Source organism: Babylonia areolata, chromosome 28 (genome assembly GCF_041734735.1).
Source record: "Babylonia areolata isolate BAREFJ2019XMU chromosome 28, ASM4173473v1, whole genome shotgun sequence".
In the NCBI taxonomy this organism is placed as follows: Eukaryota; Metazoa; Mollusca; class Gastropoda; order Neogastropoda; family Buccinidae; genus Babylonia; species Babylonia areolata.
The window spans coordinates 12,804,351-12,827,679 of NC_134903.1; the positions used below are offsets into that span (position 1 = coordinate 12,804,351).

Below are 23,329 nucleotides of genomic sequence, written 5' to 3' on the forward strand. Positions count from 1 at the left end.
GTGTTGTGTTGTGTTGTGTTTTGTATCAAACACAATCGTTCGCATACAGTTACACGAAAATGACACATACAGTCGATACGTACAGAGATGGTTCAAGATATCAAATAGATAATTGTTTATTTGTTTAGTGTCTTTTCACTATCAGTGATATTAGACGATTAAAAAAAAACTTTAAAAAAGGTGGGGGGTGGGGGGGGGGGTGGACAGGGAAGAGGAAAACAAAAAAGGTAGAAGACTACCAAAAAATGCATAACTAATATGCATTTACATTTAACAGTAACTATTCAATAATGATGATAATAATCAGAAACCATTAACACAGTTATGGAGTACATTAAAGGAATGTAGAACTAGGGCCATGAAGTAATGCCTGTGAAAGTTCGACCATGAGAGCCTCGTCAGAAATAATTTAAAACAATAATGCAAGCTGAACTGCTTACCACAGGTGCATGTAACATTTTTACTATACTTTGTCTTCAGCGCATCAAGTTTTATACGGAAGAAAGTATAGGTTATTAATCTTGTATAGCAAGCTGATGGATTCGGTATCTTTTCTTTAATGATATTCTTGGGGAATAATGCCCCTTTGTGTTTTAAAAAACTTTTCCTTCCATCCGTAATGAAACTGATCCCATGCTGATTTTTCTAACAAAGTGTATGCCTCTTTTACGGAAAGACGGACATGTATTTGTGTTGATTTATCTGAATCTTGTGCTCCTCTTTTCGCTGCTTTATCAGCAGCTTCATTGCCATGAATGCCCACATGGTGTGTGTGAGTGTGTGTGTGTTTGTGTGTGTGTGTGTGTGTATTTGTGTGTGTGTGTGTGTGTGTTTGTATTTGCGTTTGCGAGGACGCAAGAGCTCATATTTGTGCACACGTGTGTGTCTGAACCCGAGTGCTAGTTCGCTATTATATTCCCATCCCATCCCCATCCGCCCCCCCCCCCCCTCCACACACACACACACACACAAGTTTTTCGTAACACAGGGTCACAAACCTTCACTTGTCCCTCAAGAACGAAAAATCGATAAATCAGAAAAAAATCAACACGTCCACCTTGAAAGGAATGAAGTGAAAAAAGGATCACTGCGAACCAATTTTGCAGCTTTCACGAGCTTTCACGAGCAACAGAGATCAATTTCTTCAAGCAGGAGACGGCTTCTGGAAACATGTGCCATTTGCCTCGCTAACAGGAGTCCCCCCAAATCACGAGGTCGTGTAAAAACAACAACAACAACAACAATAATAATTTTCTCTCTTGCAGCTGTCTCTAAAACGAGCGAAGATTAAAGCAATTAGACTGGAACCTTCCTTTTTTTCATTCACTTGGGTTTTGAAGCCTTTATCCTGTTTTCTTACGGAACACACATTTTGTGTGGTCAAGTGGCGGAAAGAATGTCTGGAAATGGAGAGAGTGGGTGTTTTTTGTTGTTTTTTTTTTTTTTTTTTTTAATGGCCCCTGATTATTGATAACAGCTTTGCGCTTTCGGAATTCATTTATTTGACAGTGTTTTGTTGTCTTTTCTTGTCTCTGCTGCTTCTTCTTTTGACTGAAAGAGTTGTTGGAACACTGATACAATTTATATTTTTTGGAAATACAAAAATAAAAATTATGAAAAAAACCAACAACATAAAACGATCTAAACAACAAGGAAACAAAGTGAAATCTAGTTTACATAATTCTGCTGTTAGAGGGGCGCAAAAGTCGAGCAGTTTAACTCACTCAGTACGGCCAGTCCTCTCTTCTCCTCTACACAGACCCCTCGGATGTCCAGTGGGTGTCTGAATGACCCAACCTTTAGCTTCCGTCGTCAGAATTGTGGTATTCTTTGTCAACATTCACCTCTTCGGTGTAAGAGCCTTCCGCTTGTAATATTTTGATGGTGGTAATTGGGGAGAAACGCTGTTAACGTCGTCTCTTTCGCCGTTCGTATGGAGAGAGTTAAGCACTGGACTTTAGATCTGAGGTTCCCAGGTTCGAATCTCGGTAACGCGGCCTAGTTGGTAAGGGTGGAGATTTTTCAGATCTCCCAGGTCAACAGGTGTGCAGACCTGTTAGTGCCTGAACCCCCCTTTCGTGTGTTTGCGTACGCAGATGATCAGATACGCACGTTAAAGATCCTGTAATCCATGTCAGTGGTCGGTGGGTTATGGAGACTCGAAAATACCCAGCATGCATCAACCACGACAGAGTCACCGGAAAGTCGATGTTGGTCGGGTAACGGAAAGTCGATGTTGGAAAGTCGATATTGGTCGGGTAACGGAAAGTCGATGTTGGAAAGTCGATATTGGTCGGGTAACGGAAAGTCGATGTTGGAAAGTCGATATTGGTCGGGTAACGGAAAGTCGATGTTGGTCGTGTAACGGAAAGTCGTTGATGGTCATGTAACAGAAAGTCGATGTTGGTCGTGTAACGGAAAGTCGATGTTGGAAAGTCGATGTTGGTCGTGTAACGGAAAGTCGATATTGGTCGTGTAACGGAAAGTCGATGTTGGAAAGTCGATGTTGGTCGTGTAACGGAAAGTCGATGTTGGAAAGTCAATTTTGGTCGTGTAACGGAAAGTCGTTGATGGTCGTGTAACAGAAAGTCGATGTTGGAAAGTCGATGTTGGTCGTGTAACGGAAAGTTGATGTTGGAAAGTCGATGTTGGTCGTGTAACGGAAAGTCGATGTTGGAAAGTCGATGTTGGTCGTGTAACGGAAAGTTGTTGATGGTCGTGTAACGGAAAGTCGATGTTGGTCGTGTAACGGAAAGAAAAATGATAAACACGAAAGAAGATGCATTCGATTTCGGTTTCACTCTCACCTCTCTCCCCCCTCTCTCTCTTCCCCTCTCACCCCTTTCTCCCTCACTCTCCCCTCTCACCCCTTTCTCCCTCACTCTCTCCCCCCTCTCTCTCCCCCTCTCTCCCTCACTCACTCTCACCCCTCTCCCCCCCCTCTCTTCCCCTCTCACTCACCACTCTCTCCCCTCTCTCTCCCGCTCTCACTCTCACCACTCTCTCCCCTCTCTCTCTCCCACTCTCACTATCACCCTCTCTCCCCCTCTCACACCCCTCTCTCCCCTCTCTCCCCCTATCATTCTCACCCCTCTCTCACCCTCTCACTCTTCTCTCTCTCCCCCTCTCACTCTCACCCTTCTCTCCCCTCTCTCTCTTCCCCTCTCTCTCCCCCTTTCATTATCACCCCTCTCTCCACCTTCTCTCTCCCCCTCTCACTCTCACCCTCTCTCCACTCACTCTCCCCCTCTCCTATCACCCCTCTTTTCACTCTCTCTCTCCCCCTCTCACTCTCACCCCTCTCTCCACCCTCTCTCTCCCCCTCTCACTCTCACCCTTTCACTCTCCCCCCTCTCCCCCCCCCCCCCCATCCCTCTCTCACTCTCACCCCTCTCTCTCTCTCCCTCTCTCTCACCCCTCTCTCCCCTCTCTCCCCTATCTCTCTCACCCTGCCCCTCTCTCTCTTCCCCTCTCACTCTCACCCCTCTCTCCCCTCACTCTCCCCCTCTCACTCTCCCCCCATCCCTCTCTCCCCCTCTCTCACTCTCACCTCTCTCTCACCCCTCTCTCCCCTATCTCTCTCCCCCTCTCTCTCTTCCCCTCTCACTCTCACCCCTCTCTCTCTCTTTCCTCTGCCTTCCCATTCCCTCTTCGTTCCTGTCTCTCTCACATATATAAACATATATCCTTCTGTCTATCCATCCATCCTTCCACCCATCCACCCTTCCACTAATCAATATCTTTCTTTCGGTCTGTTTTGTCTATCTGTCTTTGAATGGGTGGTGTGTCTTTGTCGATGTATGTGCACTCGCAACAACACGCTGACTAACGTGCTGTTGTCAGCAGTTAACAACAGGAACATGAATCTTCGTTTGCACTCAAAGGCTGAGACAAAGAAAGGGGGGGGGGGGGGGTGGGGGGGGGGGGGGGGGAGGGAAGGGGGTGCCGGGGGAAGAGGGGGGGGGGGGAGCTTAGTATTCCCAGAATTAATTTGAAAAGGAAGGGGAGAAGGAAAAGATCGTGACATGCCAACTTTAGAACGCCCCACTAAACAACAACGATCTGATCCTTCAAGCAGGAAGCAGTTAGAGAAAATCGCTCGCCCAGATAATGTCGCCAGATTGAGATTGAACAGGGGGAAGGAAAGAGAGAAAAATGCTGACGGGTCCATCTCAACAGAGTACACAAACAACGAACATCAATTGCTTCAAGCTGGGACAAGCTCGGAGGAAAAGAAAAAAAAAAAAAAAAAAAGCTCGTGACACTCGCCACGATATCAGGATTCCTCTAACTTACGAGGTCACGCACGTCCATTGACGATAGGGAAACAAACACGCTCTGTATGTCTGTCTGTCTGTCTGTCTCTCTCTCTCTCTGTCTTCCTCTCTCTGTCTCTGTCTCTTTGTGTCTTTTCCATGTCTCTCTCTGTCTCTCTCTCTGTCACTATTTCTGTCTGTCTTTGTCTCTCCGTTTCTCTGTGTCTCTGTCTCTGTGTCTCTTCTGTTTCTCTCTCTGTCTGTCACTCTCTATCTCTCTCTGTCTCTGTCTTTCCGTCTCTCTTTGTCTCTGTCTTCCTCTATCTCTCTATCTCTGTATGTCTGTCTGTCTCTCTTTCCTCTCTCTTGGTCTCTCTGTCTCTTTGTGTCTCTCTCTGTGTCTCTCTCTGTCTCTCTCTGTCTTTGTCTCTGTCTTTGTACTCCGACTCTCTCTGTCTCTCTGTCTTTGTCTCTATCTCTGCCTGTTTGTCTGTCTCTCACTCACTCTGTCTCTGTCTCTCTCTCTCTCTCTCACTCTCTCTCTCTTCTTGTGCGTTTCGTTTTCTTTTTTTCTTTATCCATTTGATTTTGTACCCCAGGGCTGGGTGGAAAAAAAAACCATTGTCATTATGCTTATCTCAATACCCTGGAAAAAAATTTTTTTTCGTTCGTTCTCTCTCTCTCTCTCTCTCTCTCTCTCTCTCTCTCTCTCTCTCTCTCTCTCTCTCTCTCTCTCTTTCTCTCTTAGCTGTCTGTGTTGAACGAAGAAAGATTCAACTGACTGAGCAATTGGACTGACAATTGTGTGTTTCCTTCTCGGAGGTTTTATGCGTTCCATTTCTATCACCTATTATTGTTTTTTTCATTTTCCTGATGGTCTTGCAGAGCACACATGTTTTGTGAGACGGCGTGGAAGGCAGGTCAAGAGATGCGGGTTCAGAGAATGTTATTCTTGTTGCTTTATAGTCCAGCCGACCGCACAGGGCCATATCAGGACTGTCAAACCATACAAATGCTCAACCGCGTCAACACAAAACTGTCAAATCTAAAAACAACAACAGCAACAACAACAACAACAACACGCCTGGTGGGTAAAGGGTGGAGATTTTTCCGATCTCCCAGGTCAACATATGTGCAGACCTGCTAGTGTCTATATCCCCGTCGTGTGTATACGCAAGCAGAAGATCGAACACGCACGTTAAAGATCATGATTGTAATCCATGTCAGCGTTCGGTGGGTGATGGAAACAAGAACACATCCAACATGCACGCCCCCGAAAACGGAGTATGGCTGCTTACATGACGGGGTAGAAACGGCCATACACGTGAAAGCCCACTCGTGTACACACGAGTGACCGTGGGAGTTGCAGCCCTCGAACGAAGAAGAAGAGAAGAGAAACGTAACGAAACGAAACGAAACGAAATTTTATTTCACCAAAGTAATGATACAAGCAAAACATATGCATTTTTCCACCCAGCCCTGGGGTATAAAAGAAGGGGAAATAATAGGGATGCGTGGGGTAGGGCTACATCAAAAGAACACATGAACACAAAACCATTAACAAGAAAGGTATCAACGACAAAAATCTACCGAAAAAAAAAACACACACGAGAAACTAAAGAAAAAGACTACTGCAAAGCAACAAACTACAAGAACTCTCTATCTCCACCCCCAACCCCAGTCTCCTTCCCTCCAACCCCATGTACATAGTGAGACCGTCAGATTTCAACATTCAGACATAAATATGATTATAGTGAAAGGTATTAAGATTCATGATGATAGACCAATGACTTTTTTTTGTGTGTGTGGTCTCCAGTAACATTGATCAACGTGGGGGAAAAAAAAGAGAACAAAGCATCTAACATGGAGATAGACTAGCTGTCTGCATTGAAGTTTTTATTTCTATAAATAATAATAATAATAATGATAATAATAATAATAATAATAATAAAGAACAGAGCGTCTAACAAGATAATCAGCTAGCTGTCTAGACTGCAAGCACTGTGTTCCTTTCACAGTGTCGACCCCACGGACAGAACAAGACAGCCAGCAGACTTTCTTATGGTGCTGGGTGACAGGCGTGAACCTGGTGCACGTGTTCTATATCAATGGTGTCAGCCGATGACGTGTGCTTTCTTTCTTTATGCAGCAATGGGTCACGTTGACCCCATGGATTGTGGGTAGGTCGCCGCAAACACGATATGTGATGGGAATAATGTGGGTGTTTAATGTTTTGGTAATAATGAATGATGATGATGATGATGATGATGGTGACAATTATGATGGTGCTACTGCTGGTGTTGATTTACAACTGCTGCTGCTGCTACTACTACTACAGCTTCTGCTGCTATTGTTGGTGCTGCTGCTACTACTACTACAGCTGCTGCTGCTATTGCTGGTGCTGCTGCTACTACTACTACAGCTGCTGCTGCTGCTACTACTACTACTACAGCTGCTGCTGCTATTGCTGCTGCTGCTGCTACTACTACTACAGCTGCTGCTGGTACTACTATTGCTGCTGCTGCTGCTACTACTACTACTGCTACTACTACTACTGCTGCTACAACTGCTACTACTACTACTGCTACTACTGCTGCTACTACAACTCTTACTACTCTTCCTCCTCGTACTGATGTTGTGTAATTCGAGACAGACTGCTCAGACTATGATAAGACACAGTGTTTAACAACATCAAGTACTTCTGAATGATGCTGAAAAGAAGAGTCAAGCACAACAAGAAAAACAAACAAACATCAACAACAGATTGAAGACATTGTTAAACAGGAAATGTAAACAAATTTCATTCATTCATTCATTCATTCATTATTTGATTCTTTCTTTATTTCTTTAATTCTTTCTTCCTGTTATACGACCAACATCAGTTTGCTGACGACACTGTCGAGGCTGATGCATGCTGGATAATTTCGTGCTTTCATAACCTACCGAACACCCACATAGATCACATGATCTCTAAAGTGCGTATTTGACTTTTTGCTTGTGGATACACACGAAGAGGGAGCAGGCACTAGCAGATTAGTTACTCTTCACATAAAAATGACAGACGAAAAGAATATGACTTTATGCAATAAAATTGCGATGTAAAACTACGCCGATTCGCAGAAATAATTGTAAAGGGAACAAAAAAAGAGAAAGAAACCTCGTTTACATGGGCAAAACCCTAAAAAAAATTAATAATAATAATCGGGAATTCCCGGAGTCTCTTTCACCCTCTATTGTTTTGTTGTTTGTCAACACCATCACTGCCAATAAAAATAATGGGGAGTTCCTGGAGTCTCTTTCACCCTCTTTTGTCGTTTGTCAACACCATTACTGTCAATAAAAATAATGGGGAATTCCCGGAGTCTCTTTCACCCTCTGTTGTCGTTTTGTCGTTTGTCAACACCATTAATGTCAATAAAAATAATGGGGAATTCCCGGAGTCTCTTTCACCCTCTGTTGTCGTTTTGTCGTTTGTCAACACCATTACTGTCAATAAAATAATGGGGAATTCTCGAAGTCTCTTTCACCCTCTTTTGTCGTTTTGTCGTTTGTCAACACCATTACTGGCAGTAAAAAATAATGGGGAATTCCCGGAGTCTCTTTCACCCTCTGTTGTCGTTTTGTCGTTTGTCAACACCATTACTGCCAATAAAAATAATGGGGAATTCCCGGAGTCTCTTTCACCCTCTGTTGTCGTTTTGTCGTTTGTCAACACCATTACTGCCAATAAAAATAATGGGGAATTCCCGGAGTCTCTTTCACCCTCTGTTATCGTTTTGTCATTTGTCAACACTATTACTGTCAATAAAAATAATGGGGAATTCCCGGAGTCTCTTTCACCCTCTGTTGTCGTTTGTCAACACCATTACTGTCAATAAAAATAATGGGGAATTCCCAGAGTCTCTTTCACCCTCTGTTGTCGTTTTGTCGTTTGTCAACACCATTACTGCCAATACAACCATTCAGACAGACTGGTGTTTTACGATGGGGACAGCGACATGGTCTCCCCGGAAGCACGTGCTAATTCAAGGGTCGTGCCAACCAGTGATATGTGGTTTCCTCAATAATGCAGTGAGCGACACATTAATTAACCGAGAAAGAACGAGGTTACGTGGGATACGTGTCACATGACGTATGGCTCGATATTCTTTGTCGTGTTGCATCAACTTCTGTTGTTGTGGGGTGTTGTTCTGCATTGCTGAAGTGATGGCCTAGAGGTAACGCATCCGCCTAGGAAGCGAGAGAATCTGAGCGCGCTGGTTCGAATCACAGCTGAGCCGCCGATATTTTCTCCCCCTCCACTAGACCATGAGTGGTGGTCTGGACGCTAGTCATTCGGATGAGACGATAAACCGAGGTCCCGTGTACAGCATGCACTTAGCGCACATAAAAGAACCCACGGCAACAAAAGAGTTCTTCCATGCAAAATTCTGTAAAAAAAAATCCACTTCGATAGGAAAAACAGATAAAACTGCTCGCAGGAAAAATTACAACAACAACAAAAAAAAATCAACAACAAAAAACCCACAAACAAACAAACAAAAAATTAGGTGGCGCTGTTGTGTACCTGGGGGGAGCAGCCCTAATTTCACACAGAGAAATCTGTTGTGATAAAAAAAAAAAAAGAAATACAAATACAAATTGCTTTGAATTACTTATTCGCTGTACACACAAAAAAAATCATCAATCAATCAGTAAACAAACGAATAAATAAATAAACAGATAGATAGAACTTTTTTGTTGAGGGGAAAAAAGGAATACGCACAAATGGCTTTTTTTTCATCCTGGCTTGGAGAAAAGGGAAAATATAACAAACAAATACTCAATACAAAGGCATACCATTACATGAATAAGTTTAAAATTATGTCACAAAAAAATAATAAAATTTTTAATGAATTAATTAATTAATTTTTTTTTTTTTAAACGAAGAAAAAGATTACCAACATACGTACATGCATGGATATTACTTGAATCAGAAAGAGAAGAACCCATACACACACACGCGCGCTGCTTGCTTGCACGCACGCACACACACACGCACGCACGCACACACGAGACAGAGGAGACACACACACACACACACACACACAGAGAATAAAATGAAATAGATTATTTTATTTTTTTTACAAAAGAGTTTTTTTTTCGTGTCAGCGTTTCTTTACCCCCACCCCCCCACCCCCCCCCCGCGCGCGCCCCGCTCCCAAGGGACACCACTCACATTGCTCCAGTCCAGCAGTCCATTACATGGCATTGCGTTTCATTCGCTGAATAATTAATACTCTTCAGTCTGACGGCCGGAGCGGACACTTATTTTCGATCTTCTTGGACATTCAGATGTCAGTGAGAGGAAAAACAATTATGACCGGTGGTTTTGGAAACGACAGGGGATGACGCCATAGCTTTGAATTATGACTGTGGTGCTGACGTCATAAACCGTGACGGTGAGGGTGTGTGAAGAAGCGGGTCATTGAATGGCGGAAGTTGTTGACGTGATTGTTGATTGCTGTGGACCTTATGATGACGTTGGTGATGACGGCCATGTTGGCGTTAATACTGACGTAGATGTTGACGTAATGTTGGCATTAATGTTGACGTTAATGACGACGTGAACGGTGACTTGAATATTGACGTGAATGTTGAGATGAATAATGACGTTGATTATGATATTCATGTTGACTTGAATGTTGATGTTAATGACGACGTGAATGGTGAATTGAATATTGACGTGAATGTTGACTTTAAATTAAAGATGACGTTGATTATGATATTAATGTTGACTTGAATGTTGACATTAATGACGACGTGAATGGTGACTTGAATATTGACGTGAATGTTGACTTTAGGTTAAAGGTGACGTTGATGATGATATTTATGTTGACTTGAATGTTGACGTTAATGACGACGTGAATGGTGACTTGAATATTGACGTGAATGTTGACTTTAGATTAAAGATGACGTTGATTATGATATTAATGTTGACTTGAATGTTGACGTGCATGTTGACGTTGATGATGACGTTGATATTGCTTTGCTCTGTCGCGTTGCATTGCGTTGTAGTGAACTGTATCCCATAGTACGGTATTGCACCACACTAAGCTACCATTATTTGTATTTGTATTTCATTTTATCACAACAGATTTCTCCGTGTGAAATTCGGGCTGCTTTCCCCAGGGAGAGCGCGTCGCTACACTGCAGCGCCACCCATTTTTTGTATTTTTTCCTGCGTGCAGTTTTTATTCGTTTTTCCTATCGAAGTGGTTTTTTCTACGGAATTTTGCCAGGAACAACCCTTTTGTTGCCGTCGGTTATTTTACGTGAAGTGCATGCTGCACACAGGACCTCAGTTTATCGTCTCATCCAAATGACTAGCGTCCAGACCACCACTCAAGGTCTAGTGGAAGGGTAGAAAATATCGGCGGCTGAGCCGTGATTCGAAATTTCGCTTCCTAGGCGGACGCGTTACCTCTAGGCCATCACTCCACATATTCAGTATTATCATTATTATTTTCATCATATTGCATGATATGCTTCCACATGTTAAATCCACACGGGATCTCTCTTGGGGTAAGTAGCCACAGTACAGTGCCACCTTTTGTTTTCTTTGTCTTCCTTTCTCCAAGTGATCAAAGGGTAGTTTTTTGGGGGAACCATTCTCATGTAACCGTCGTGGGTTCTTTTACGTGCGCTAACTGCCTGTCACACGAGGGGTCTTGGTGTATCGTATCTTCAGAAACAGCTGCGGCTGGGGCTCGTCACTCAGAGTGTAGTGTAGAGCGAAGTTACGATGCAACTTGTACGTTAGACTCGAACCTGAGACACCGCAATCTGTAGTCAAGGGTCCAGTTCATCACAGCGCTGCTCCAATGATTCAAACAAGGGGACGCTTTTATACACACGATGGAAAGTTTTAAACCAGGAAGTTTTCTTAAGCTTTTGTTCTAGTTTTGTTTTGTTCGTTTGATATTTTGTGTGGGTGGGTTTTTGTTCTGTCTGTTTTAAACGGGAAGGGAGAGAACCTTCCGCTAATGCCCATTTTAGGATGGATAACCCGCGAAAGGGCACGGGAATACAAAGAGAGGGGGGTAGGCAGAGAGAGAGAGACAGAGAATAGGAATAAGGGTGGATGGGTGATGTGAGCTGTGAGAAAGAGGGGGACAGAAGGGAAAGGGAGAGAGGGGCAGAAGGAGAGTTACGTGGAGAGTACAACAAGTGACACAAAAAACAAAGGAAGAAGAAGAAACAACAGAAGGCTGTGGGAATCAAAAGAACACAAAATGAAAAAAAAAAGTAAGAAGTAGGAAGATGAGGATGCACAAGAGACAGACAGACAGACATACAGAAAGATAGACAGACAGACAGACGGAGACACAGACAGACGGAGACACACACACAGACAGATAGACATACAGACAGAAAGGCAGACAGAGACACAAAGACAGACAGACAGACAGACGGAGACACAGAAAGACAGACAGACAGGGAGGCAGACAGACAGCAGACGGAGATGGTCGGGTGGAGAGATGCAAGACATCTCTGTGCATGACAGGGTCGTTTAGAAATATCAAGTTTTTGTTTTCATTATCAGTTGCTGTATGTGTTTCTCGTTGCCACTGTTACATACTCATCAATGGCCATAAGAAAAGCAAAGAACTTTTTTGCTGCCCCATCATCTGCAACGTTTCAGTGGCATTACTTCCACGCCGCTCTATTCTATTTTATTTTATTTATTTATTTATCTATTTATTCATTTTATTATTATTATTATTATTATTATTATTATTATTGTTGTTGTTTTTTGTTGTTTTGTTTTTTTCTCAAGGCCTGACGTTGGGTTACGCTGCTGGTCAGGCATCTGCTTGGCAGATGTGGTGTAGCGTATATGGATTTGTCCGAACGCAGTGACGCCTCCTTGAGCTACTGAAACTGAAACTGAAACCACTCCGCTCTTTTTGTCACCCGTATACAGCAACACCCGGGTTCGTCTGTCGCAGTCTCAGTGTCGGCAGTCCACAGGGAACCACTGATGTCAGGTCGCCAGGAGCCCACACACCAGAGAAGACCCTGCACTGCTGCTGGGTCACTTCGGTGGTGTTCAGTAGTGTCTGTTCTGTTTCAGCACACACTCGATACCATCCATCAAACCTGACGACAATAATCGCTTTATCACAAACCTAATGGATCTCCATAGCAGCATCGCCATCATCATCATCATCGTCATCCTCCTCCTCCTTCCTCATCAGTTCGAAAAAAAAAGAGCCAGACTGAGCGAGCGTCCCTCCCCCAAGAGTGGAGACCACCACCACCACGTCCCTCTAAGCGAAGGTTCCCCAGGAATTTGCCAGAATGGAAGACCTTGGAGAAAAAAGAGAAGAAGAAATGTTGTAGTTGTCCTGGAGTGGTCAGCAATGCAGACAAAATCTTCACGATACTTTTTTCAAGTTTTATTAATTATCCTTTCACTCCTGTTGGAGTATGGAGGATTGCTACAAAATAATGATTTCGTAACCAGAACAAACATTTCCAAACACACAATGTCCCATAAAAGTTGAGAAAACATATATGTCTTTGCGCCCCAGACAAGATTTGCAAACTTAATCATCTTACTCATGACTAAAATCACTTTTTTGCCTCTTTTGAGCACGTTACAAATAACAAAAACCGATTTTAGAGACATATATTTTTAGGAACATATGTGTTTCACAACTGATCATAATTGGGACATTTCATTATAAAATGGAACTCATCCCCTGTCACAGACATGTTACAAACCTTACATAGCTGTAACTCTTGTGGTATGCCTTTGTGTTTCCCTGTTTCTATTTCCAGCTAATGATTACGACTTCGAAATCTGAAGAAGCTAATAACGTAATTATAAAATCAAAGCACATACCTATCTCTCGTGACTGTACAAGCCAAACATGACAACGTTTTGCCAGTTCCAGCAGAACTCAGTTCCTGTGATTTCTGTACTCGGTTGTCCCAGTCCTCTCACACACTGAATTATTAATGACAGGCCGTCTGTTACATAGGGACAGACTGCACATTAGGGACCTTCGTTCATGTTGGGATTTTACCAGGGCGTTGATCGTCGAGGGACTTGAGAGTGGTTTTGTTTTGTTTTGTTTTTGTATTGAAAGTCGTCTGCGGCCGTGTGTTGTAGTGTACTGTATGGTGCTTTGCTGTGTTGTGCTATGATGTACTGTGCTATGCTGCTCTGTACTGTGCTATGTTGTACTGTGCTATGCTGTACTGTGTTGTGCTGTGCTGTGCTGTACTGCGCTATGCTGTCCTGTGTTGTGCTTTGCTGTTGTGCTGTGCTCTGGTTTGCTGTGTTGTGCTGTGCTGTGGTTTGCTGTGCTGTGCTGTACTGTGCTATGCTGCACTGTACTGAACCGAATCGTACCATACCGTACCGTGCTGTGCTGTGCTGTGCTGTGCTGCGCTGTGCTGTGTTGTACTGTGCTCTACCATGCCGTACTGTGCTGTACTGTAGGGTACTGAACCGAATCTTACCATATCTTACCGAACCGTGCTGTGCTGTGCTGTTTTGTGCTATGATATACTGTGCTGTGTTGTACTTTTTGTACTGTACTGTACTGTCCTGCACTGTTCTGTACTATACTGTACTGTATTTTGCTGAATTGTCTTGAATTCTCTTATCGTATATTGTAATATTGTACTGTATTTAACCATACTGTACTGTAAAGGGCACAGCATTATAGTGTGTTATACTGATTTTTACTGCATTTAAATTGCATTGTATTATAGCATATCGAATCGAAACGTATTCTGTTGCTTTGCAGTTCACTATACTTGTGTGGTATTTCAAACAACGTGAAATGGCAAGTCCGTGTTATGAATCATTAACTGTGTTGAAAACCATTTGCGCATGTGGTGTAATGTGAGCGTTCATTGCAGAAAATCACACAGTCTTAATGGCAATAATTTTGGCGTGTAGGCCCCAACATTTTTGCCATGAATTATTTTGCTGGATTTTCGTCATTGTCGAGGCCATTCGGGGCAGTAACGTCCCCTTTGAGATTGGAAGGGAAGTGCTTTGTTGGTAATTCAGTTTTAACCAAAGGTTTAGCCATCGTATGATGGAGAGTGAGGTGGGGGGGGAGACATACATACATACAGACAGACATACAGAGAGGGAGGGAGAGAGAGAGGGGGGGGGAGGGAGAGGGGGAAAGAGAGAAGGAGAGAGAGAGAGTTTCTTATTTGCTTCTGTGGTATGTGTGTGTGTGTGTGCGTCCGTGCGTGTGTGTGTGTGTGTCTGTGTGTATGTACGTGTTGTGTGTGCGTGCGCGTATTTGTTTGTTTGTGTGTGTGTGTGTGTGTGTGTGTGTGCTCTGTGATTTCCAACCACATTGCAGTATATACAGCGTGAAACGCTCAATGAACTGAATTAAAAGTTAACAGATCCCACAGTATGTATCCGGTCATCGGGGCAGTGAACTCCTAGCCACTGTATCTGGGACTCAGAATTCAGAACTCAGAACTCAAATCGTTTTGTTTTGTTTTTTTAATTCAAGGAGTCAGCATATGAAGGCGGGGCCACGTCCTCTCCTTCCGCTATTCCAACTTGCTCTGTGCACGTTCAGGTAGCCATTCACACCTGGATGGAGCGAGGGGAAAATTCAGTGCGCAGTGCTTTTCCAAAGGACACAGCACCTGCAGTGATGGCCTAGAGGTAACGCGTCCACCTAGGAAGCGAGAGAATCTGAGCGCGCTGGTTCGAATCACGGCTCAGCCGCCGATATTTTCTCCCCCTCCCCTAGACCTTGAGTGGTGGTCTGGACGCTAGTCATTCGGATGAGACGATAAACCGAGGTCCCGTATGCAGCATGCACTTAGCACACGTAAAAGAACCCACGGTAACAAAAGGGTTGTTCCTTGCAAAATTTTGTAGTAAAAATAAAAAGAAGGAAAAAAAAGAGAAAAATCCACTTCGATAGGAAAAACAAATAAAACTGCACGCAGGGGGAAAAAAAAGAGGGGGTGGTGGGGGGGGAGTGGCGCTGTAGTGTAGCGACTCGCTCTCCCTGGGAAGAGCAGCCCGAATTTCACACAGAGAAATCTGTTGTGATAAAAAGAAACACACACACACACACACACACACACACACACAAACCATGATCACTGGTCAACACTGGATCACAAGTCCAACGCCTGACCGATTATGGCATGGCGCCTACTAATCACCGAATAAAAAATTTTTTTAAATAAATAAATTAATAAAAAGAATGGATTCAGAGTAATGATCAGCGTCTTGGCATCATCAGCCGAATTACTGAATGACATCCAATAAACGGTATTAAACTGGACCGCGCCTTTTTGTTTTTTCCGTTGTGTGTGTGTGTGTGGGCGGGGGATGGGGGTCTGCGTGTGTTTGTGTGTTTGCGTGTGCGTATGTGTGTGTGTACGTAAATGTGTGTGTGTACGTAGGTGTGTGTGTGTGTGTGCGCGTACACGTTAGTGTGTGTACGTAAGTGTGTATGTGTGTGTACGTGAGTGTGTGTGTGTGTGTGTATGTGTGCGCGCGCGCATAATGGCGTTGCAGGAGGTTGATACCGTGGGGACGGAGAGATGAAAAGCGTGTCTTCCAATAAACAACATGGCTTCATGAAGCCGCAACACTGAATTATGAATGTGCTGTCATCTAAATCATTGTGGTTAATAATTCCACATTGGGACCCTTCTTTTTTTTTATCCACCGACAGTTTTCTTTGTCTTTTGGGGTTGTGAGAAAGCGTGATTGTTCGTCTTCCACGCTTGTTCGTAATGTGTGATAAAGCATGGGTTGATCGCTGCTCGCTTTTTTATTTATTTTTATTTTTTATTTTTTTAATAAAAGATAAAAAATAAAAAATCACTTCGTAATCGGTAAAGGAAACTGAAACTGACGTCAAAGAAATTTTTAACAAAATTTTTAAAAAATGAGATGGATTTCCTGCGATTTCTCACAGTTTTGAGAAAGTGTTGCAAAGGAACGAGCAACAGTACATTATAAAAAAAATAATAATATTTAATTAATTAATTAAAAAACAAACAAACAAAAAACCCCTAAAAATCTAATCCCACGTTTTCCTTGCAAAATGCGAACAGGTATGGTGGCACCCCCTTGTGGTTAATCGCAATGTACAAGACAGTATGGAATGGCCAGAAAGCTTGGGATTGCGAAAAAAGCGTGGGCTAGCATGGGAGTGCGAGACATTGTGGGATTGTGAGAGATCCTGGGATTGCATAGGAATGCGAGAAATTGTTGGATTGTGAGAGAGCGTTGGATTCCATGGGAATGCGAGAAATTGAAGGATTGTGAGAAGGCGTGGGATTGCATGGGAATGCGAGAAATTGAAGGATTGTGAGAAAGCGTGGGATTGCATGGGAATGCGAGAAATTGAAGGATTGTGAGAAAGCGTGGAATTGCATGGGAATGCGAGAAATTGAAGGATTGTGAGAAAGCGTGGGATTGCATGGGAATGCGAGAAATTTAAGGATTGTGAGAAAGCGTGGAATTGCACGGCAATGCGAGAAATTGAAGGATTGTGAGAAAGCGTGGGATTGCACGGGAATGCGAGAAATTGTAGATTGCGAGAAAGCGTGGGATTGCACGGCAATGCGAGAAATTGAAGGATTGTGAGAAAAAGCGTGGGATTGCATGGGAATGCGAGAAATTGAAGGATTGTGAGAAAGCGTGGAATTGCATGGGAATGCGAGAAATTGAAGGATTGTGAGAAAACCTGGGAATGCGAGAAATTGAAGGATTGTGAGAAAGCGTGGATTTGCATGGGAATGCGAGAAATTGAAGGATTGTGAGAGAGCCTGGGATTACATGCGAATTTGACAAATTGTGGGATTGTGAGAGAGCGTGGAACTGCGAGAAAGTAAGGCAGGAAGGAGAGGCAGAAAAAGGGTTAAAGCAGGGAAGTCGTGACAGAGCTCTAATTTCCATATTGTGTTCGGGGCTCTTGCATTACAGTGTTCAGCCTCGTGAGAAAGATAGATATGCTATGACTACGTCATTTGTCAGCGTCACTGTCGTCACCGTGGTCGTCTTTGCTGACGTCATCGTCATTATCACGTCTCAGTCTCTCTTTGTGTCTGAGTCTCTGTGCCTCTGTCTGTCTGTCTGTCTGTCTCTCGCACCCTCTCACTTTCTCTATGTCTCTCTGAATGACCTACCCCCCAACTCCCCATTGAAATGAACCTTTTGTGTTTCTTCGATAAACATCATCATCATCATCATCATCATCTCTCTCTCTCTCTCTGGATTTGGTGATAACAACAATGTGGCTTTAGTCATCAGGTTGTCGATACTGATGACATATTTCTCTTCCCATCCCCCCCTCTCTCTCTCTCTCGCTCTCTCTCCTATCCATCTGTCAATGTGTGTGTGTGTGTGTGTTCAGTATCACATTCCTTCTGCAGGACTTCTTTCTGTTTTTTTGTTGTTTTTTTTGTTTGGTTTTTTTGTTTTTGTTTTTTTGTTGTTTTTTTCTTTCTTTCTGCCCATTCTATTAAATATGCATGTGTTATTGTAATTGATGTAGATTAGCAAGGACAGACTGGAAGAATGGGCCATGCCTAAAATTTTAATCCTCGAATAAAAAAACATTTTGAGTTCTGAGTTCTGAGTTCTCTCCTCTCACTTTCTTCCAAGATTTGTGTTATGAAAACACAAGAAACCAACCTCAGTGACGAAGGAAATGTTTTTGATATAGATAAAGTGTGTGTGTGTGTGTGTGTGTGTGTGTGTGTGTGTGTGTGTGTTCTATGAAATGCATTTTGTTTTAATCTAAGCCTTGTTTACTTCATAACTTTTCAATCTGATTCATCTCTTAAGTGTGCTTTTTTCATTCATAATTATGAACACACTGGATGTTTTCCATTGTCATATAGCGGTTGATGTGTTTTTAAGGCATGTTTATAGCCAACTGCATGATGTAATTGTAAGGCGCTTTGAGCAGCATTGGTGCTGGATATCGCGCCATAGACAAACTATATATTATTATTATTATACAAGGCCCAACACTCGGCTTATATCACAGATTGACATAAGTTTACATTTGGGCCAACAGCAAAGTGAGAGCTGTATTATCAATGGTTTCTCCAGTCAATGGGAAACCATTTATAGCTTAGTCTTTTGTGAAGGACTATGACTCTCAAACTAGGAGGCAAAATTGCACTGGCTCTTAGTGCTGGCAGCCTTGTGAGCTAGTTGGCCTTTGGGAACCATCCCAACGCCGACTGTCCTAAAACCCTCTTGGCCGAGAAAGTGGGGATGTACTTGGGCAAGACACTCACCACTATAATCAAATTCTAGCCCAAATAGTCGGAACAGCAGTTGCCTGCTCTGCTGTTCTGATGGTCATAGTCGGACACGACTAACTATTATTATTATTACCTCGAGAGAAAAGGTAACGACCACTCTTTCTAGCAATCCATTGCCTTTTCCTTGCAAAGCGCAAACCCCTGCTGCACCCTCGACCCCCTTACCCCCCCACCCCCTCCTCTCCCCCCTTCCTCCCCCTCCCCACCTTCTCAGTCCCGTCACCCCTTCACCCCCTCCCCTCCCTTCCCTCACCTTCTCAATTCTTCAACCCCTTTAGCCCCCCCCCCCCCACACACACACACACACACCCACACACCCCCCCTTCCCCCATCCCCACCTTCTCAGTCCCATCACCCCCTCCCTTCCCCTCCCTCACCTCAATTCCGCAACCCCTTTAGCCTCCCCCCCCCCCACACACACACACCCCCTCCGCCCTCCCCACCCCACCCCCACGCCCATCTCTAGAAATGTGCGAGAGAAAACGTGTGGTTGTTGTGGGAAAGTGTTGGCTATTACCTCATTCATGAGCATGACCTGGTGAACGAATTCAGATTCTTCTCTGTGTTCCTGTTTACAATTACAGTGTCTGGAAGAGAAAACTAGGCGCTCTCTCTCTCTCTCTCTCTCTCTCTCTCTCTCTCTCTGGAGGCACTATAATTATGCAAGAACAATATGTGTGTGTATGTTTGATGTGACCACCTGCTCACTCGGTTTTTTTGTGTTTTTTTAAATTCCTTCCAGATTTCTAAGGTGTAGCTCTGTTTCGAATATAAGTTCAAGATTCTTACATTTGCCGTATTTAAATTTGGAGATAGCAAGCCTTGCTTTTCTCTGTATATATCTGTCTTCCTGTCTCCCTGTCTGACTGTCTGTCTGTGTCCCTGTCTGACTGACTGTCTGTCTGTCTCCCTGTCTGACTGTCTGTCTGTCTCCCTGTCTGTCTGACTGTCTGTCTGTCTGTCTGTCTCCCTGTCTGACTGTCTGTCTGTCTCCCTGTCTGTCTCTCTGTCTGTCTGACTGTCTGTCTGTCTCCCTGTCTGACTGTCTGTCTGACTGTCTGTCTGTCTCCCTGTCTGACTGTCTGTCTGTCTGTCTCCCTGTCTGACTGTCTGTCTGTCTCCCTGTCTGTCTGACTGTCTGTCTGACTGTCTGTCTGTCTCCCTGTCTGACTGTCTGTCTGTCTGTCTGACTGTCTGTCTGACTGTCTGTCTGTCTCCCTGTCTGACTGTCTGTCTGACTGTCTGTCTGTCTCCCTGTCTGACTGTCTGACTGTCTGTCTGTCTCCCTGTCTGTCTGTCTTTCCCAGCCACCCACTTCCGTCCTCAGATTCCTGCATTTTTTTCATTTTGTCCACGGGCGCAATAGCCGAATGGTTAAAGCGCTGGACTTTCAATCTGACGGTCCCGGGTTCGAATCTCGGTGCACCTGGTGGGTAAAGGGTGGAGATTTTTCCGATCTCCCAGGTCAACATATGTGCAGACCTGCTAGTGCCTGAACCCTCTTCGTGTGTATACGCACGCAGAAGATCAAATACGCACGTTAAAGTTCCTGTAATCCATATCAGCATTCGGTGAGTTACGGAAACAAGAATATACCCAGCATGCACACCCCCGAAAACGGAGTATGGCTGCCTACATGGCGGGGTAAATGAATAAAGACGGTCGTACACGTAAAATGTTACATGTCTGTCTGAGTGTGTATGCGTGTGCGTCTGAAATCTGATTGAATGGCACAGGAAACGAATGATGAGCGCCCAGTGGCAGCCGTCAGTCGGCTCTACCCAAGTAGACAGCCTGTTGTGCAAATGTCCCCGTGTTTGTAAAGCGCTTAGAGCTTGGTGTCTGACCGAGGATAGGCGCTATATAAGTATCCACATCAATCAGTCAGTCAAACCGTCTGTCTGTCTGTCTGCCTTTTCTCTCCAAGAGTTTTACTTTTGTCCAGGATCCTTTCTGTTTCCCAATCCACCCCACTCTCATACAACTGGCTTTCTCTCTCTCTCACTCTATCTGTCTGTCTTTCTCTATTACACACACACACACACACACAAACACACACACAAGTTTCAAGTTTTAATTATCCTTTCACTCCTATTGGAGTATGGATGATTACTGCAAAATAATCTTTTCATGCCCAGAACAAACATTTCCAAATACACAACACTGTCACATAGAAGATGAGAAAACACAAATGTCGTTTAACTTCCAAAAGTATAACTAGGCAACATTTCCAAATCTAATCATCTTACTTACAGCTAAAATGATTTTTTCTTCTTTTTTTTTGCCTCCCTTGAGCATATATATTACAAAAATTAAAAACCGATTTTGGACACACACACACACACACACATACAGAGAGAGAGAGAGAGAGAGAGATTAAGACATTCAAAGTTCTTGTGCAGACCACAAAACCAACCCAAGACTTCCCCACTTTACATTTTAAAACTTTCCTATTGGAATTTAAAGAAAGGCAAGACTGTCACAAGAAAACTTTTCCCCCACACCACAAATGTCGTCATTACGTCGCATGACGCGAAAGTCTATCCAATTACGTCACAGCGTCACGAACCACTGACTGAGCTTAACTTTGTCAGGAGTTGGAGAGAGCAGAGCAAAGAGAGTGGGGGAAGTGTTTAACCAGATCTTCTCTTTCCCAAAGAACCGGAGAGCTGTGAATAGATTTCAGTGTGTGTTGGCGTGCAAGGGTCTTCTGTGGCTGACACAGAGGCACAGTGCATCGCGTTGTCCTGGTCATGACGTCATTCACGTGTGCGCCTGTGTGTGTGTGTGTGTGTGTGTGTGTGTGTGCACGTGCATGCATGTGTGTGGGTAAATGAGTGTCTGTGTGTGTTCACGTGAAAGTTGTTTTGTGATCTCGGGTTGGATTTTAGGTCTGACTAACTAACAAAGAACATTGCTCTTTTGTGTTTCAGCTTCTTGTTTTTTTTTGTTTTTTTTGTTGTTTTTTTGTTTGTTTGTTTGTTTTTTAGCTTTTTTTGTTTTGGTTTGTTTGTAATTTTGTAGTTTTTTTTTTGTTTCTGTTGAGTTGGGTTTTTTTCGCTTAGAGCTGACTTCATCAAGATTTTGCACCTTATAAATATTCTATCATTAATAGTAGTATTTTTGTGGGCTTTTTGTTTTTTTGTGGGTTTTTTTTAAAATTGTTTATTTAATCGTTATTTTTTTTGTTTTGGGGTTTTGTTTTGTTTTTAATTATTTTTTAGAATAAAAAATTATCATTATTTTTTTTAAAATTTATTTATTTGTTTGTTTTTGCTATTTTATTTATTTATTTCTTTGTATTTGTTTTATTTTATTTTATTTTTTTCCTCAAGGCCTGACTTTGATTACGCTGCTGGTCAGGCATCTGCTTGGCAGATGTGGTGTAGTGTATATGGATTTGACCGAACGCAGTGACGACGCCTTGAGCTACTGATACTGATACTGATACTCAGCTTGTTGTATATGCATGTTTTTTGTGTGTGGGTTTTTTTGTGGGTTTTTTCACATCTCACTTTTATCAAGTGGTTGTACAGGTCATCGACCCAGAGTTCTGCTCTGAGCGTGTTGTTTTCGCAGACAGGTGACGGAGGGGGGGGCCGGGGGGGGGGGGGAGCGTGGCAGAGCCAAGAGACTATCATGCCTTCTTGCAGCCCGTTGTTTTCTCAAAAAGCATGGCAGCCCTGCACCCTTCCACGTCCCCTTACCTCTCTTCCTACCCTCTCCCTCCCCCCCATACCCTCACGCGTCCACCCCCCATCCCCCCCACCCCCCACACACACCCCGGCCTCCCAGCCCCCTCCCTCCCTACCTGCTTTTTTTTTTTAGTTGTGAGAAAAAATAGGGGATATGAAAAAAAGCAATTGGCTAACACTTGTGAGAGAAAAAAATATGGGGATATGAAAAAGAAATTGGCTAACACTTGTGAGAGAAAAAATATGGGGATGTGAAAAAAGCAATTGACTAACACTTGTGAGAGAGAAAATATGGGGATATGAAAAAAAAAGCAATTGACTAACACTTGTGAGAGAGAAAATATGGGGATATGAAAAAAAACCAAAAAACAATTGGCTAGTACTTATGAGAGAGAAAATATGGGGATATGAAAAAAGCAATTGGCTAACACTTGTGAGAGAGAAAATATGGGGATATGAAAAAACAAAACAATTGGCTAACACTTGTGAGAGAGAAAATATGGGGGTATGAAAAAAACCAAAAACAATTGGCTAGTACTTATGAGAGAGAAAATATGGGGATATGAAAAAACAAAACAATTGGCTAACACTTGTGAGAGAGAAAATATGGGGATATGAAAAAACAAAAAACAATTGGCTAGTACTTATGAGAGAGAAAATATGGGGATATGAAAAAAGCAGTTGGTTAACACTTGTGAGAGAAAATATGGGGATATGAAAAAAAGCAATTGGCTAGCACTTGTGAGAGAGAAAATATGGGGATATGAAAAAAACAATTGACTAGCACTTGTGAGAGAGAAAATACGGGGATATGAAAAAGCAATTGGCTTAACACTTGTGAGAGAGAAAATATGGGGATATGAAAAAAGCAATTGGCTAACACTTGTGAGAGAGAAAATATGGGGATATGAAAAAACAAAACAATTGGCTAACACTTGTGAGAGAGAAAATATGGGGGTATGAAGAAAGCAATTGGCAAACTCCTCTTTTTCAGGAACTATGACCTTATCAATGGATTGAAATTCTCTTTGTATCTTTTTG

At 43.2% G+C, this 23,329-nt stretch overlaps 2 protein-coding genes across 2 annotated transcripts in view; one reads left to right on the forward strand and one right to left on the reverse strand.

The window, feature by feature from the left end:
* LOC143302105 (G-protein coupled receptor dmsr-1-like) overlaps positions 1-23,329 on the forward strand; it is a 93,686-nt gene that overhangs the window by 2,965 nt on the left and 67,392 nt on the right. The gene's annotated exons all lie outside the window — the stretch shown is intronic.
* The window catches only part of LOC143301794 (uncharacterized), a gene marked incomplete at its 5' end in the record, with an annotated part of 52,416 nt that continues 40,028 nt past the window's right edge, over positions 10,942-23,329 (reverse strand). The window contains one exon of the mRNA XM_076616186.1: positions 10,942-11,066. Coding sequence (XP_076472301.1) covers positions 10,942-11,066 — 125 coding nt within the window. The remainder of the gene's footprint in view (positions 11,067-23,329) is intronic.